Source organism: Daphnia pulex, chromosome 1 (genome assembly GCF_021134715.1).
Source record: "Daphnia pulex isolate KAP4 chromosome 1, ASM2113471v1".
NCBI classification, from domain to species: Eukaryota; Metazoa; Arthropoda; class Branchiopoda; order Diplostraca; family Daphniidae; genus Daphnia; species Daphnia pulex.
This window is the reverse complement of record NC_060017.1, coordinates 6,516,486-6,527,979: the sequence shown is the minus strand read 5'-3', so window position 1 is coordinate 6,527,979 and position 11,494 is coordinate 6,516,486. Positions and strand designations below refer to the sequence as shown.

Genomic DNA, 11,494 nt, shown 5'->3' with positions numbered 1-11,494 from the left:
CTTTCCTTTGGCCAAACTTATTGTTAGGGGATGGCTAGCGCTCGTTAGCGCTTGCGTTCATTAAATCTTGTCAAGGCCATCTAGCGGCGAAAAGTAGACGTACAATTTTCTGAAGCGGAATTTTCAATTTGACAATGCGGGATGGAATTCTAATTAATAAACCATAAATGTGTAGGCCTCTATGAATCCCTAGTAGCTCTGTTGACTAGGACTTCTTATTATTCGTGAATTAAATTAAAAATAATTTTGTATAGAACGTCGCCAAGTCGTAAGTTTTAAGATTTTTTCAGTTCGTTGCTACGACGAATCGCAGTAGTTGGTCTTGTTGATACCCTATTAGTGTCGTTATTCGTATAGTTTGCGCGATCGAATTACTTTTGTGAATTATTTACACCATGGAAAGAAAGGAGATCACAACTAAAATTTGTTGCGAAACTGCCAAAGAAAAGAAAGGAATCGATGCAAATCCCAAAAAGAAACAAGTGACCTTAACAGTTCAAAGCACTGAATCACCGATGGCTTTGAAAACGACCACTATTGCTGCATCAAGAGTTATCAAGGCTAATAATGAGGAACCGGATTTATCCATGACTTTACAAGGACGGAAGAAAGAAGATCGTGAGTTTAAAGACGAAGAAGGAGGTTATGAAGATGACCAAGAAGATAATGCTGTTGAAGATGTGGAGGAGGACGAAAACGTTTTCAAACATCGTGAAGAAGAGCGTGAGTTTGTGGAAGAACAAGGAGGCTACGAAGATGATCAGGAGGATAATATTGAAGATGCGGAAGATGAAAATGGGTTTACTGAAATGGATGAAGAAGGCGGATACAAAGACGAAGACGTGGGTGAAGAATGTTGAGAGGTTTCTATTGATTGGATTTGTCATGCTTCATTATTCAAAGTGATCATAATGTGTTGTCAACGCATAGTTATAGTAGACAGTTTTATTCCTTAATAAAAATACAAAGCGAAGCATTTTTTTATAAGGATTCACTTTTGTTTCGTTATTCATTTTTATCATTTCCCACCAAAACATCAGCGAACTCTAGCGATAGATCGGTAAACTAAGATCAAAACTTCACGTGGTAGTTTTCCAAAAGACGTCTGTCTACCAGTTGACTGAACAGTGAACACAATTTATTGAATTTAATTTGTGTTTGAATAAAAGTTTATAGTTTATCCAAGTTTGTCATCATCCGGTAACTGAAAATGGCAAAAAAGGGTGCCAAGAAAACAATGGTGGTGAGCAAAACGAAAAGAGCCAGCCACATGAAACACAAAAAAACTTACAAGGCAGGTGCCAGAGTTCGCCAACCATTCGTTAAACCGAAAACTCAACTGGGAGATAAAACCCAACCGAACAACAGCCGGCCAAATCAACAGGCAAATAAGAAAAATCCCGTAGCTTCTATTCCAGGGTCAAATAAGAAAAAGAAATTCAACAATGAGAAACCTATTCCAAAAACTGAAGAAATTGTTCAAGATGATTTTGATGCAGATGAAATGATGGACATGATGGACGAAGAAGAAGTCAGTTTCTTTAAAACAAAGGCTTCCAATATCCAACAAAAGAATGCCAATGCAGGAAAGAAACGAAAAATTGAAGAACACAATGGTGAGACAGTTGAAGAGGAGTACAATGAGGACCTCTATAACAGCGAGTTGACGAAGAAGAAAACAAGACACCTCCTTCCAATCAAGACCAAGCAGGGCATTGTTGAACAGACGATTGAAGTTGACTACCAATCTTCTGACGAGGAAGAAAAAGACGATGAAGATGCTGAAGAAGAAGAGGAAGCCCCTAAAAGCATGGCAGAAATGTATGCAAGGCGAAAACAGAAAATTGAAGACTTGAAGGCCCTGATTGGTTCCTCATCAAGCAACATTTTGGAAAATCCTGATGAGCGAATGGAGCATATCAGTGCTGTATTGAAACTATATGCCACTCTAACTCCAGATATTTTCATTACCGGCTTCAAACTAATTTCTGCTAGTCTTGTGGAACTCTTCAAGGATTTGGCACCTGGATTTGAAATTAAAATGACTTCTAAGCCTGGAGAAAGACTGAAGAAAGCCACCAGAGAAATTTACGGGAACGAAGCTCGTCTGCTTAAATATTACCAGATGTTCCTCAAGAAGCTAGAAGAAACTCTTTCTCCATTGAAGGAGATGAAAAAGAAAAAAGCCATTGATGAGTCCACTAGGAGAGTGGCAGTTTTTGCATTGAAATGCATGAGCGACTTGCTGGTGTCTATGCCACACTTTAATTTTGCCAAAAACATTGTTCACGCTTTAATTCCGTTTACTGCTCACAAAGTGGACGATGTACGCTTTTTGATTTGTTCAGCATTCAAGAAACTCTTCAAAGACGACAAGAAAGGCGAGATTTCTCTACACGCAGTTCGACAAATCAATCACCTTATCAAAAACAAGCGACACCACCAGATTCCACCCGATTGCCTCGACATCCTAATTGCGTTACGTATCAAGGACGTTAATTTAGATCGGGAAAGGGAGGAAGAAATTAGTAGGTACAAAACCTTGACTCGCAAAGAAAAAATCCTCATAATGTCGAAGAATGAGCGACGTCGAAGAAAGAAGATTGAGCGGCTGGAGAAAGAAGTCGTCATTGCCAGAGCAGAGCATAGTAAAGGCAGTAAAACTAAATATCAGACAGAAACGGTCAAGTTGGTTTTCACCATCTATTTCCGCATCCTTAAAATGGCACCGAAATCCGGTTTGATGGGTGTCGTGCTTCAAGGATTGGCAAAGTATGTTTATATTTTTTTAAATTTTATTTTGACAAAGGTAATTTCTGATTATTTCTCTTTTTACGTAGGTTCGCGCATACGATCAACGTGGACTTTTTCACCGACTTGGTTGAAGTTTTCAATAACCTCATTGCAAATGACCAGCTTGATTACCGTCAGTGTCTGTACGCCATCCAAGTAGTGCTCATTATGCTCTCGGGTCAAGGAGAAGCCCTTAACATCGATCCCATTCATTTCTATTCTCACTTGTACAAAGTTATCTTTAGTCTTACTGCTGGTACGTAGCATTTATTTCATTTATACCGATTAGTTTGTCATTAACTTTGCGCTTGAATGTAGGCCCGTCGAATTCTAACGTTCCGATCGCAATTGACTGTCTGGAAAACATGCTCATAAAACGAAGGAAGAAGGTTTCAATCCACCGAGTTTTGGCCTTCACAAAACGAGTATCGACTCTAGCTCTTCAAGTCCAGCATAACAGCAGTATAAGCCTGCTTAGTTTGGTCCGCGTTCTTATGAGTGTAAGCATTTCCCTTTCTTTACTCACAACAAGATTCAGAATAACTTTTTTATTGTTATGCAGACTCATAAACAAACAGACATGCTGCTGGATCTAGATACTTCTTCCGGCAGCGGAACTTTTTTGGCAGAATTGGAGGAGCCCGAACATTGCAACGCAGGCAGTACTGCTCTATGGGAACTCCATTCACTCGTGAGGCACTATCACCCAGTTGTGGGAAAATTCGCTAGACACATCCTGCTCAAAAGCCCGACTACTGGAAATGGGGCGTTATCGATGGAATTGACTCGCAAGTAAGTCGTACTTTCATGATGATTTCTGTCGCTCTTTAATAGGCTAACATTCTAAACTTTATTTTATTAGGACACCATTGGAATTACACACGCAATATGATCCGTCGCTACTTGCTTTTCTGCCTGCCGTGCCGGGTCCAGCATCAACCCCTATCAACTTGAAAAAACTGAGCGCAGAGGAATTTCACAGTTCAGAACTTGAGGCATTCGTTTCAAAAGTATTGAATACTGATCACATGAAACAGTGGGAGGACGATAACACTGCACAGCAATTGGCTTCAGCTACAAATGGTGTACATAGTTGATTATACCCAATTGTTCATTTCACATGATTATGATTTGTGATCTTAAATCTTAAACATGAAAAATAAAAAAAATTGACAGGTTTCTATTTAAACTGTATTGACTTGGCTAAGAAGAATGGTATATTGCCTAGTGCTCAGGTTTAACTGGATCTTTAATTTGTGTTTTCTTGAAAATTTCAATTAATTGATCAGTTGCAGTGGGTCCATTATCAGCAGGCTTGGATAGAATTTCCTAAAATAGATTTGATCAAATGGTAATAATAAATAGCTTGTAATTAAAATTTTATAATGTGTGTATACATGAGGGAACTGTGCCACATTTATCTCAGGGGCTTGATGAGTAAAAGGATTCCAAACACCCTGAATACTGGGATAATCAGTGTGTTGATATTTCCTAAATCTCATAACAGGAATTCCTGATCTTGTGCACATGTAGCTGAGCCATTTCTGAATCTCAGCTCTACTGAACTCATGGCAGCTTAAATATTCACGTTCTCCATTCACTGAAAACCAATTATGTAAAATAAATTTTTTTATTAAACAGAAAGTAATTGAATAAATATACTTACAGTATTCTGCTACCATACAAGGGTAACGATGTCTTCTTGGTTTCAAATAAACAACTGTCCCAGGATTGGTCTTTGCAAATTCCATCAAATCAGTTTCAATAAAATCTCTTTAAAAAATAAAAAATAATTAAATAACCTGTCCATAAAAATTTTGAATCATGGTAAGTTACCGAACACCACGACTTCCACCGTGATTTTTACAGAACTTGAGCGTAATCCTTTGCAGTTGTGGAATGTATCGTCCTAGTCCATTTTGTAATGGTGTACGAATAAATCCCGACGGTAGAAAGAGATGTTTGTTAGACATTGCAGCTAATGGTTCTCAAACAAACTATGATATTTGAATTATACTCGTATCCAAAAGTATAATACAAAATAATGCTTTCAATTTAGAATTTACAAGCAAAGCAGCAATGCAAAACTTTTTACACTTGCGGTATGCAGACGATTGTTTTTCATGTTACACCGTTGTAGTTATCTATTGCAACATCTGGAAAAACTAAAAAAACTAAAGAGAGCCTGTAGAGTAAAGTTTTAAAAAAATCTAAATTAAAAAAAAATTGTTTAAAATAAATCTGCTTCAAACGTATTCAACGAGATCGCGACTAGCCAGACTAGCCTTTGGTGCTTTCAGCGGATGACAAGGGACATGGTTTGGTCCTAAAATTAAACATCGTCTGCTTTTGGTACGATTGGTACGGTCGTTCAAGTATTTCATAATTTTCGTGAAAATTTGTGAACCGAAGTATTAAGTTCATCGCCCTTATTTAATTTTATCAATTATTTACTTATATTATCCTGCTGATAAAAAAGTATGCGCATCAATTTTTAAACTTTCTGCTGGTGTATTATCTTCAAAACAATGGAGGAAACCTCTCAAAGGGATGTGAACTATCCTCGAATATTCCCTAGGAGTTTAACAGCTGGTTGTTCCATAAAAAACAAGGGGGCAATAGATTGGTAAAAATGCATTTTGTTATATTTCATAATCCAAGTATTTAGTGTAAAAGGAAAATGTTGATGGAAATTAATCATATCGAGCATGACAATAAATTATTTTTATTGTAGGAGTCCTACAGGTCTTCTGGCTTATGGTTCAAACCACACAGTTGTGATAGTTGATACGATTCAATTGCAAGTTGTTCAGACTCTAGATAAACACAAAACAGCAGTTGTAAAGGTGACATATATTCAAAAAATTACAGTATCATGGGTTGCTTATTTATCTCTTCTCTTGAAATAGGTTAAGTGGCCTGGTAAAATTCCATCAGGGACTATTTCTTCAAGCACTTCAACTAATAACTCCCCATGTCACTCAATGATCCTGGCATCTGCTGATAGTTCTGGAGTGATAATAATTTGGGATGTTATTACTGGTGTAGCTTTACACATTTTAAGTGATGGAAATAAGTCAATACAAGGTAATTAAATTTTATCAAATTATGCAGTACATTACAGTTAATTGTATTTATTTATTGACTTCTGCAGATATAATGTGGGCTCAACATTTTGACAACAGTGAAAAATATTTAATGGTGATCCACCCCCCTTATTCATTTGTGATTTGGGATGTCACTACAGGGACCAAATTATGGAAGAAAACATATGCTGAACAAATCTTAGCGATTGATTTCGATCCATTTGATCCCACAAGACTAGCGTGTAATTTTTCCGCTAATAGCTGTAAAAATGATATAAAATATGCTAAATTCTTCAAACTTTTTTTTATAGTTTTATGTCCTGATTGCATCCTGTTGGTCGAAGATTTTTCATTGTTCAAAGCCCCTTCCAGCAATGGCCGAAAATTCTACATTTCGTCTCCAAAAGCTGCCACCACACCTAGCACACCAAGTGTGCCAATGCCATTAAGTTCTTCTGATCGTTCTCGGGATCGACTTCGCAAATTGATGCGAGATATCATTGTAGGCGAATCTGCTCCTCGTCCAGAAGAGCAGGGCATGACTTCACTAAATGAATGTCTGCAGCTCAGTTTTCATCGTTCTTTGCGCCACATCATATGCCTGGTCTATTCCAGAGAAATCCTACTGGTAGATTTAAGGATTCATCACACAGTAGCTGTTTTACTTTCCACGGATCGAAGCTATTCCCCACTACAACAGTTACTACTGTGCCGACAGCGGGACATGCTGATCTGCGTCCACGAATCGGGTTCCTTGAGTGGTCGCATTCGAAGAGGAATTGTGCAATCAACAGAGCCGGCAACCCCTTCACATTCCCCATGGAATGCTCCTGAATTAGATGTCGAGTTACACTACGAACAGCGATCCCAGACGGAAAGCATTCGACTGACCAAAAGCAACAAAATATTGGGTGCTGCTATGCATCCACTTCTCGAATCACGTACAGCTCTCCTCCTCTCTGACGGAAGGCTTTACTTCTACGATTTAAGGTTCTATTTCCTTTAAAATTTAGCATCGAAGTTCACATTTTAATTACTAGTTTTACTTTTTAGCTCCAATGCCATGAAGCAACAAGGTTGCCTGGCAGAAATAATGCCTCCATTATGGACGAACTGCAATAGCAAACTATCGCTTAAATTCTCTCTATCTGGATTGTTGACTTCTCTATCTGGCTTTCCACTCTCCTCCAACCAATGCGTGATGAAGATGTGTCCACCACTCACAGTAAAAAATATGCAATATTATAAACCACTTGTAGCTGTAGGATGTGCCAATGGTACTATCCAAATTTGTGACGTATCATCTGGGCTGATCAAGAAAGAACTTGCTGTTCACAATTATGCTGTCAAAGGTACAAACTATTGTTATCTTCATAGTTTTATAACTTTTATTTATCGTTATCTTTTTCCAGGAATTGAGTGGGTACAAATGGACGAATTTCTCAGTTATGCACAATCGTCTCCAGCTGCTATCGGTGGTTGGGTGCGTAACGAGATAATTTTGACTAACGTTCAAACTGGCAGAGTGGTTTCAGTCCGAGCTGATCGAGGAGAAGAATCGCCTTTAGAACTTCTCCGTGTTTCTCCGTTAAAGCAATACTTTATGGTCGTGTTCAAAGAGGCGCCTCCTGAACTTTGGGATTTACGTCATTTGACCCTTATCCGGACATTACCGAAACGGTTTCCTACAATCACTAGTCTGGAATGGTTGCCTTCCCATCTTCAACGACACGTCAAAAAATCTTTAGCGGAAGATTCAGACTCCAGTAATATTAAAAATTGGTTTATTTTTGTTTTTCTTGCTTAAATTTTACTATAATTAGGTGTCACTTTATTGACGGGTTTGAGCGTCAAGGAGTTTTTTGTTTTCGCCGATCCAGACGGTAATCTCTATCACTTGACCGTCGATGGGAGTGTAGTCAAAGATGGTGCTCGACTATCTCCTCCGGTATTTCAGTTGTCTATTACATTCGAACAAGTTTTATTTATCTGGTTATGTTTTAGAACACGTTGAATGGAATCGTGTCTATGGCATGGAAGAGCGAATGGATGGCTCTTGGTGATGCTGAAGGAGGCGTCGCTATTTGGGAATGGCGGACACGTCATTTCCGTCCTCTACCCCATTCCAAAAGCCCAATTCGAAAGTTGCGATTTGCCCCCGGTAAGAATAATATGAAGTTACTCGTACTTCACATGGACGGGCTTGATATCTGGGACGTCAAAGGTAAAAATGTCATACATTTTTGTTTTCCATTACATGATTATTGATTGGAATGTTTACTTTTGGCAATTAGAAAGCGAACGGTTAGGACAATGGAGGAATTCTCCTTTCCGCGATTATTTGTCTATTTTGGATGCAGAATGGTCGGCTTCTGACAGACCACTGCTGGCATGCTCCGACGGATCCATTCGAGTGTTTGACATTTCTCTACAGCAGTGCAGCTCATGCATGGGAGAATATGCACAAGATCCAGTTCCCTGCCCTTTACTAATGCCACGTTCTGCTTTTCAAGCCATCAAGACAAGCGTTCAGCTGAATATCCCAACTTCAAGCAAATGCACAAATCCAAGCAAAGACTTAATCTTGAATTACATTTCCGACCACATCCCGTTAGTTAAAACTGGAATTCCCGATCAGTGCTTTCGAGCTGCTCTACTTTGCGGCGATCAACCACAGGCTGAGCTATGGACTGTTGCCTCCTATTATCTGCGCTTTCATTCCGGAAAAGAATGTGCCACACCCCTGGACACCGTCTATGATTTACTTTGCGATTCTTCTACCTACCGTCAAATGGCGACGGAGCGAGCGGCTCTCTACCAATCCAAACCTCGGGCTTACGAACACACACGCCAACTGACTCGCGATCATCTCTTGCTCAACGACAAGGATAAAGCGATTGCTTTATTACTCAACACTGAATCGGAGCATGGTCATTTTTACAGCAACCATTTGCTGGCGTGTCTTGCTGCCATACTACAGCCGGCTGGATGTCACGGCAATGCGCATAGCACACTGAAGCTTGTAGCCACTCATCTGATAGCTTCTGGTCATATCTGGCAAGGCGTTGAAATCCTTATTCTCAATGGACAAGTGCCTGATGCGTGTCGTTATCTTCAAGCCAATCATTTATGGGAAGATTCGGCTCGAGTTGCGAAACTGCTTCTAATGAAGGAAAAGGAAAGAGCTGGTGATACTCAACCGGAAATAGCTGAAGCCGCAGAGATCTGGAGACGTTGGGCTGCTCATTTGAATAACTGTCGTCAAAAATTTGCGGCTACGCTGGTCCTAACCGCGGTTGGGGCATGGCACAAGGCGGCAGAACTTCTGGTCCAGCAGCAAATGCACGACGCTGCCGCCTTGTTATTACGAGCCGCTGAGGAAAATGGCTTGCACCAAGCAAATGATGCAATTCAATTGGATTTCATGGTTCGTTTATTCATCATTTTAAATTAAAAATATCCATCTTTGATTATTTTAACGAATTTATTTTCAGCACGGCCTTTATTGTCAATATGCTCGGCTTCTCTATGATTCCGGATGGCAGTCCGAGGCCAAAGAATGGGCAGGTTTTGGTGGACCTAGCGGCCAACAGCTCATGGACGAATGGAACATTTTGGATGTTGATGCAATTTCAAGCTGTTAAAGTTCATAGAATACCATTTACACTATTTTCCCCACATTTCCCAAAACCGAGTCATTCCGTACTTGTTGAGTACTTTCCATTTATCTTGTTACTACTTTTTGTAATATTAAATCCATTGGTTAAAGTTAATTATGATTATTGAAAGGTGCTCATGAATGCAGAAAGGATGTATTCAAATCATTGGAATTTTGACAGTTGTCTTTTTAGATTGAAGTTTTGGGAAAAGTAAAAACGAGAAGTGAAGAAAGAAACTTGGAAGTGATACAGTAAGGTGGTACACGTCAGTCTATAGAGACTATGGTTTTTCTTTCGCTTAATATTTAAATGATTAAGTTCGGATGTTGCAATCTACTTTCTCTGCGTCATTGCATTTCTTGAGAACAGCGTCAAAAAGCTGTCCAGATTCGCAAGTCCTGACAGCTCCACGGAACAATTGCCTACCGCAGGAAAGATATTTCGCGCAATGTCCGACAGAGTAATTAGTTGCGCCTTGACAACGTTTAATTAACATAGGCCTAACAATGAGTTGGCTTAGTCGCAGCGGTTCGGTTGTCCTGGGTTTGCCACTTGGTGCTGGTGCAGGTACTACTGGCGCAGGTACTACTGGTGCAGGGACCACTGGCGCAGGTACTACTGGTGCAGGGACCTCTGGCGCAGGTACTACTGGTGCAGGGACCTCTGGCGCAGGTACTACTGGTGCAGGGACCTCTGGCGCAGGTACTACTGGTGCAGGGACCTCTGGCGCAGGGACCACTGCTACAGGTACTACTGGTGCAGGTACCTGACGAACTTCGTATTCTTTTGGTGGCGTAATATCAAAATCAGCGGAAATTTGTCGCTCATATTCAGATTGATCATCTTCCTGTGAAAACAGAAATTAAGTTAAGAAAGTTTTTTAATCAATGAAAAATACAACTTACACTGAGATCCATTTCTTCTTCAAAATTTCGCGCTTCTTTTTTTTGCATTGCGGCAGCAAAGGCATTTTCGAATTCTTCATCGGTTGCCGTGTCGGCAATCTCGCGTAAAGCTCGCGCTACTTCGTCATCGTCGTCTTCAAAATTACGAGCTTCTTCGACATTTTCGAAATTTTTGAAATTTCGCGCCACTCTTTTTTGCAAAGCGGCAGCAAAGGCATTTTCGAATTCTTCATCGGTTGCTGTGTCGGCAATCTGGCGTAAAGTTCGGGCTACTTCGTCATCATCTTCTTCAAAATTACGAGCTTCTTCGAAATTTTTAAAATTTTGGAAATTTCGCGCCACTCTTTTTTGCAATGCGGCAGCAAAGGCATCTTCGAATTCTTCATCGGTTGCTGTGTCGGCAATCTCGCGTAAAGTTCGGGCAACTTCGTCGTCATCTTCTTCAAAATTACGAGCTTCTTCGACATTTTCCAACTGTCGGGCCTGTTCTTCGTTCAGTGCTGCCTCGAAAGCATCTTCGAAAGCATCTTCAAATTCTCGATCGGTTTCCTCTCCGTCGTTCTCCTCACGCAGGGCAAGCGGAGATGCTTGACTCTGCAATGCGAAACAAAAGACGATGGCTAGTAAAGCCAAAACTTGGATCTTTACCATCTTGGATTGTCGACTGCGTCCTACAAGTTTTCCAAATCAAATGACGCTTTCCTATAATATGTTAACACTATTTTAAGGTTTTCATTACAAAGAATTTGGGTTTTCTTATCGTTGTTGAAATATTAATGCGGTGCAATGTAGTTCCGATTAATCGTATTTTTGTTATTGCTCAGGAAATTGCGGTTTAATTATCTTTAATTCCACATCCTATACAGAGGAAGTATAATTCGATATGCAAAGTGCTAAGTGCACCACATTGATTAATTAATTTAAAAAAATAATGGTCTGTGCTTATGTGGTCTGTAGTATTTTCCAGTACAGGTACTGTTGTATGCTGTATTTATATTTGGTCTCATTTCGACATTTAATTTAACTTTCCTAAAATAATAAAAAAAAACGA

General features: G+C 39.7%; 5 protein-coding genes across 6 annotated transcripts; 3 read left to right on the top strand and 2 right to left on the bottom strand.

Moving 5' to 3' along the window:
• The first annotated feature begins 395 nt into the window (after positions 1 to 395).
• LOC124192661 (glutamic acid-rich protein-like) lies at positions 396 to 860 on the top strand. The gene has a single exon (XM_046586094.1). It carries the CDS (start codon positions 396 to 398, stop codon positions 858 to 860), a length of 465 nt encoding a protein of 154 aa, XP_046442050.1.
• Positions 861 to 1,078: 218 nt separating this feature from the next.
• LOC124210541 (nucleolar complex protein 3 homolog) lies at positions 1,079 to 3,972 on the top strand. The gene is made up of 5 exons (XM_046608678.1): positions 1,079 to 2,772; positions 2,841 to 3,049; positions 3,112 to 3,293; positions 3,356 to 3,585; positions 3,656 to 3,972. The coding sequence occupies exons 1-5, from the start codon at positions 1,211 to 1,213 to the stop codon at positions 3,888 to 3,890; spliced, it is 2,418 nt and encodes an 805-aa protein (XP_046464634.1). The 5' UTR covers positions 1,079 to 1,210; the 3' UTR covers positions 3,891 to 3,972.
• LOC124188265 (39S ribosomal protein L43, mitochondrial-like) lies at positions 3,967 to 4,930 on the bottom strand. The gene is made up of 4 exons (XM_046580790.1): positions 4,630 to 4,930; positions 4,460 to 4,566; positions 4,191 to 4,393; positions 3,967 to 4,122 (listed from the first exon to the last, which is right to left on the bottom strand). The coding sequence occupies exons 1-4, from the start codon at positions 4,764 to 4,766 to the stop codon at positions 4,018 to 4,020; spliced, it is 552 nt and encodes a 183-aa protein (XP_046436746.1). The 5' UTR covers positions 4,767 to 4,930; the 3' UTR covers positions 3,967 to 4,017.
• A 145-nt stretch (positions 4,931 to 5,075) lies between these two features.
• On the top strand, positions 5,076 to 9,652 carry LOC124210538 (WD repeat-containing protein 11-like). Its single transcript, XM_046608664.1, has 11 exons — positions 5,076 to 5,419; positions 5,528 to 5,639; positions 5,703 to 5,880; positions 5,948 to 6,121; positions 6,191 to 6,869; positions 6,933 to 7,231; positions 7,292 to 7,645; positions 7,703 to 7,827; positions 7,884 to 8,103; positions 8,174 to 9,306; positions 9,374 to 9,652. Exons 1-11 carry the CDS (start codon positions 5,322 to 5,324, stop codon positions 9,521 to 9,523), a joined length of 3,522 nt encoding a protein of 1,173 aa, XP_046464620.1. The 5' UTR covers positions 5,076 to 5,321; the 3' UTR covers positions 9,524 to 9,652.
• A 20-nt stretch (positions 9,653 to 9,672) lies between these two features.
• LOC124210590 (actin cytoskeleton-regulatory complex protein PAN1-like) lies at positions 9,673 to 11,155 on the bottom strand. 2 transcript variants are annotated; one of them, XM_046608750.1, is made up of 3 exons: positions 10,881 to 11,155; positions 10,444 to 10,727; positions 9,673 to 10,385 (listed from the first exon to the last, which is right to left on the bottom strand). In XM_046608750.1, exons 1-3 carry the CDS (start codon positions 11,092 to 11,094, stop codon positions 9,852 to 9,854), a joined length of 1,032 nt encoding a protein of 343 aa, XP_046464706.1. In that variant the 5' UTR covers positions 11,095 to 11,155; the 3' UTR covers positions 9,673 to 9,851. The 2 variants fall into 2 exon arrangements, with proteins under 2 accessions (XP_046464706.1, XP_046464700.1); XM_046608744.1 differs by having other exon boundaries at positions 10,444 to 11,155.
• Positions 11,156 to 11,494: the final 339 nt, after the last annotated feature.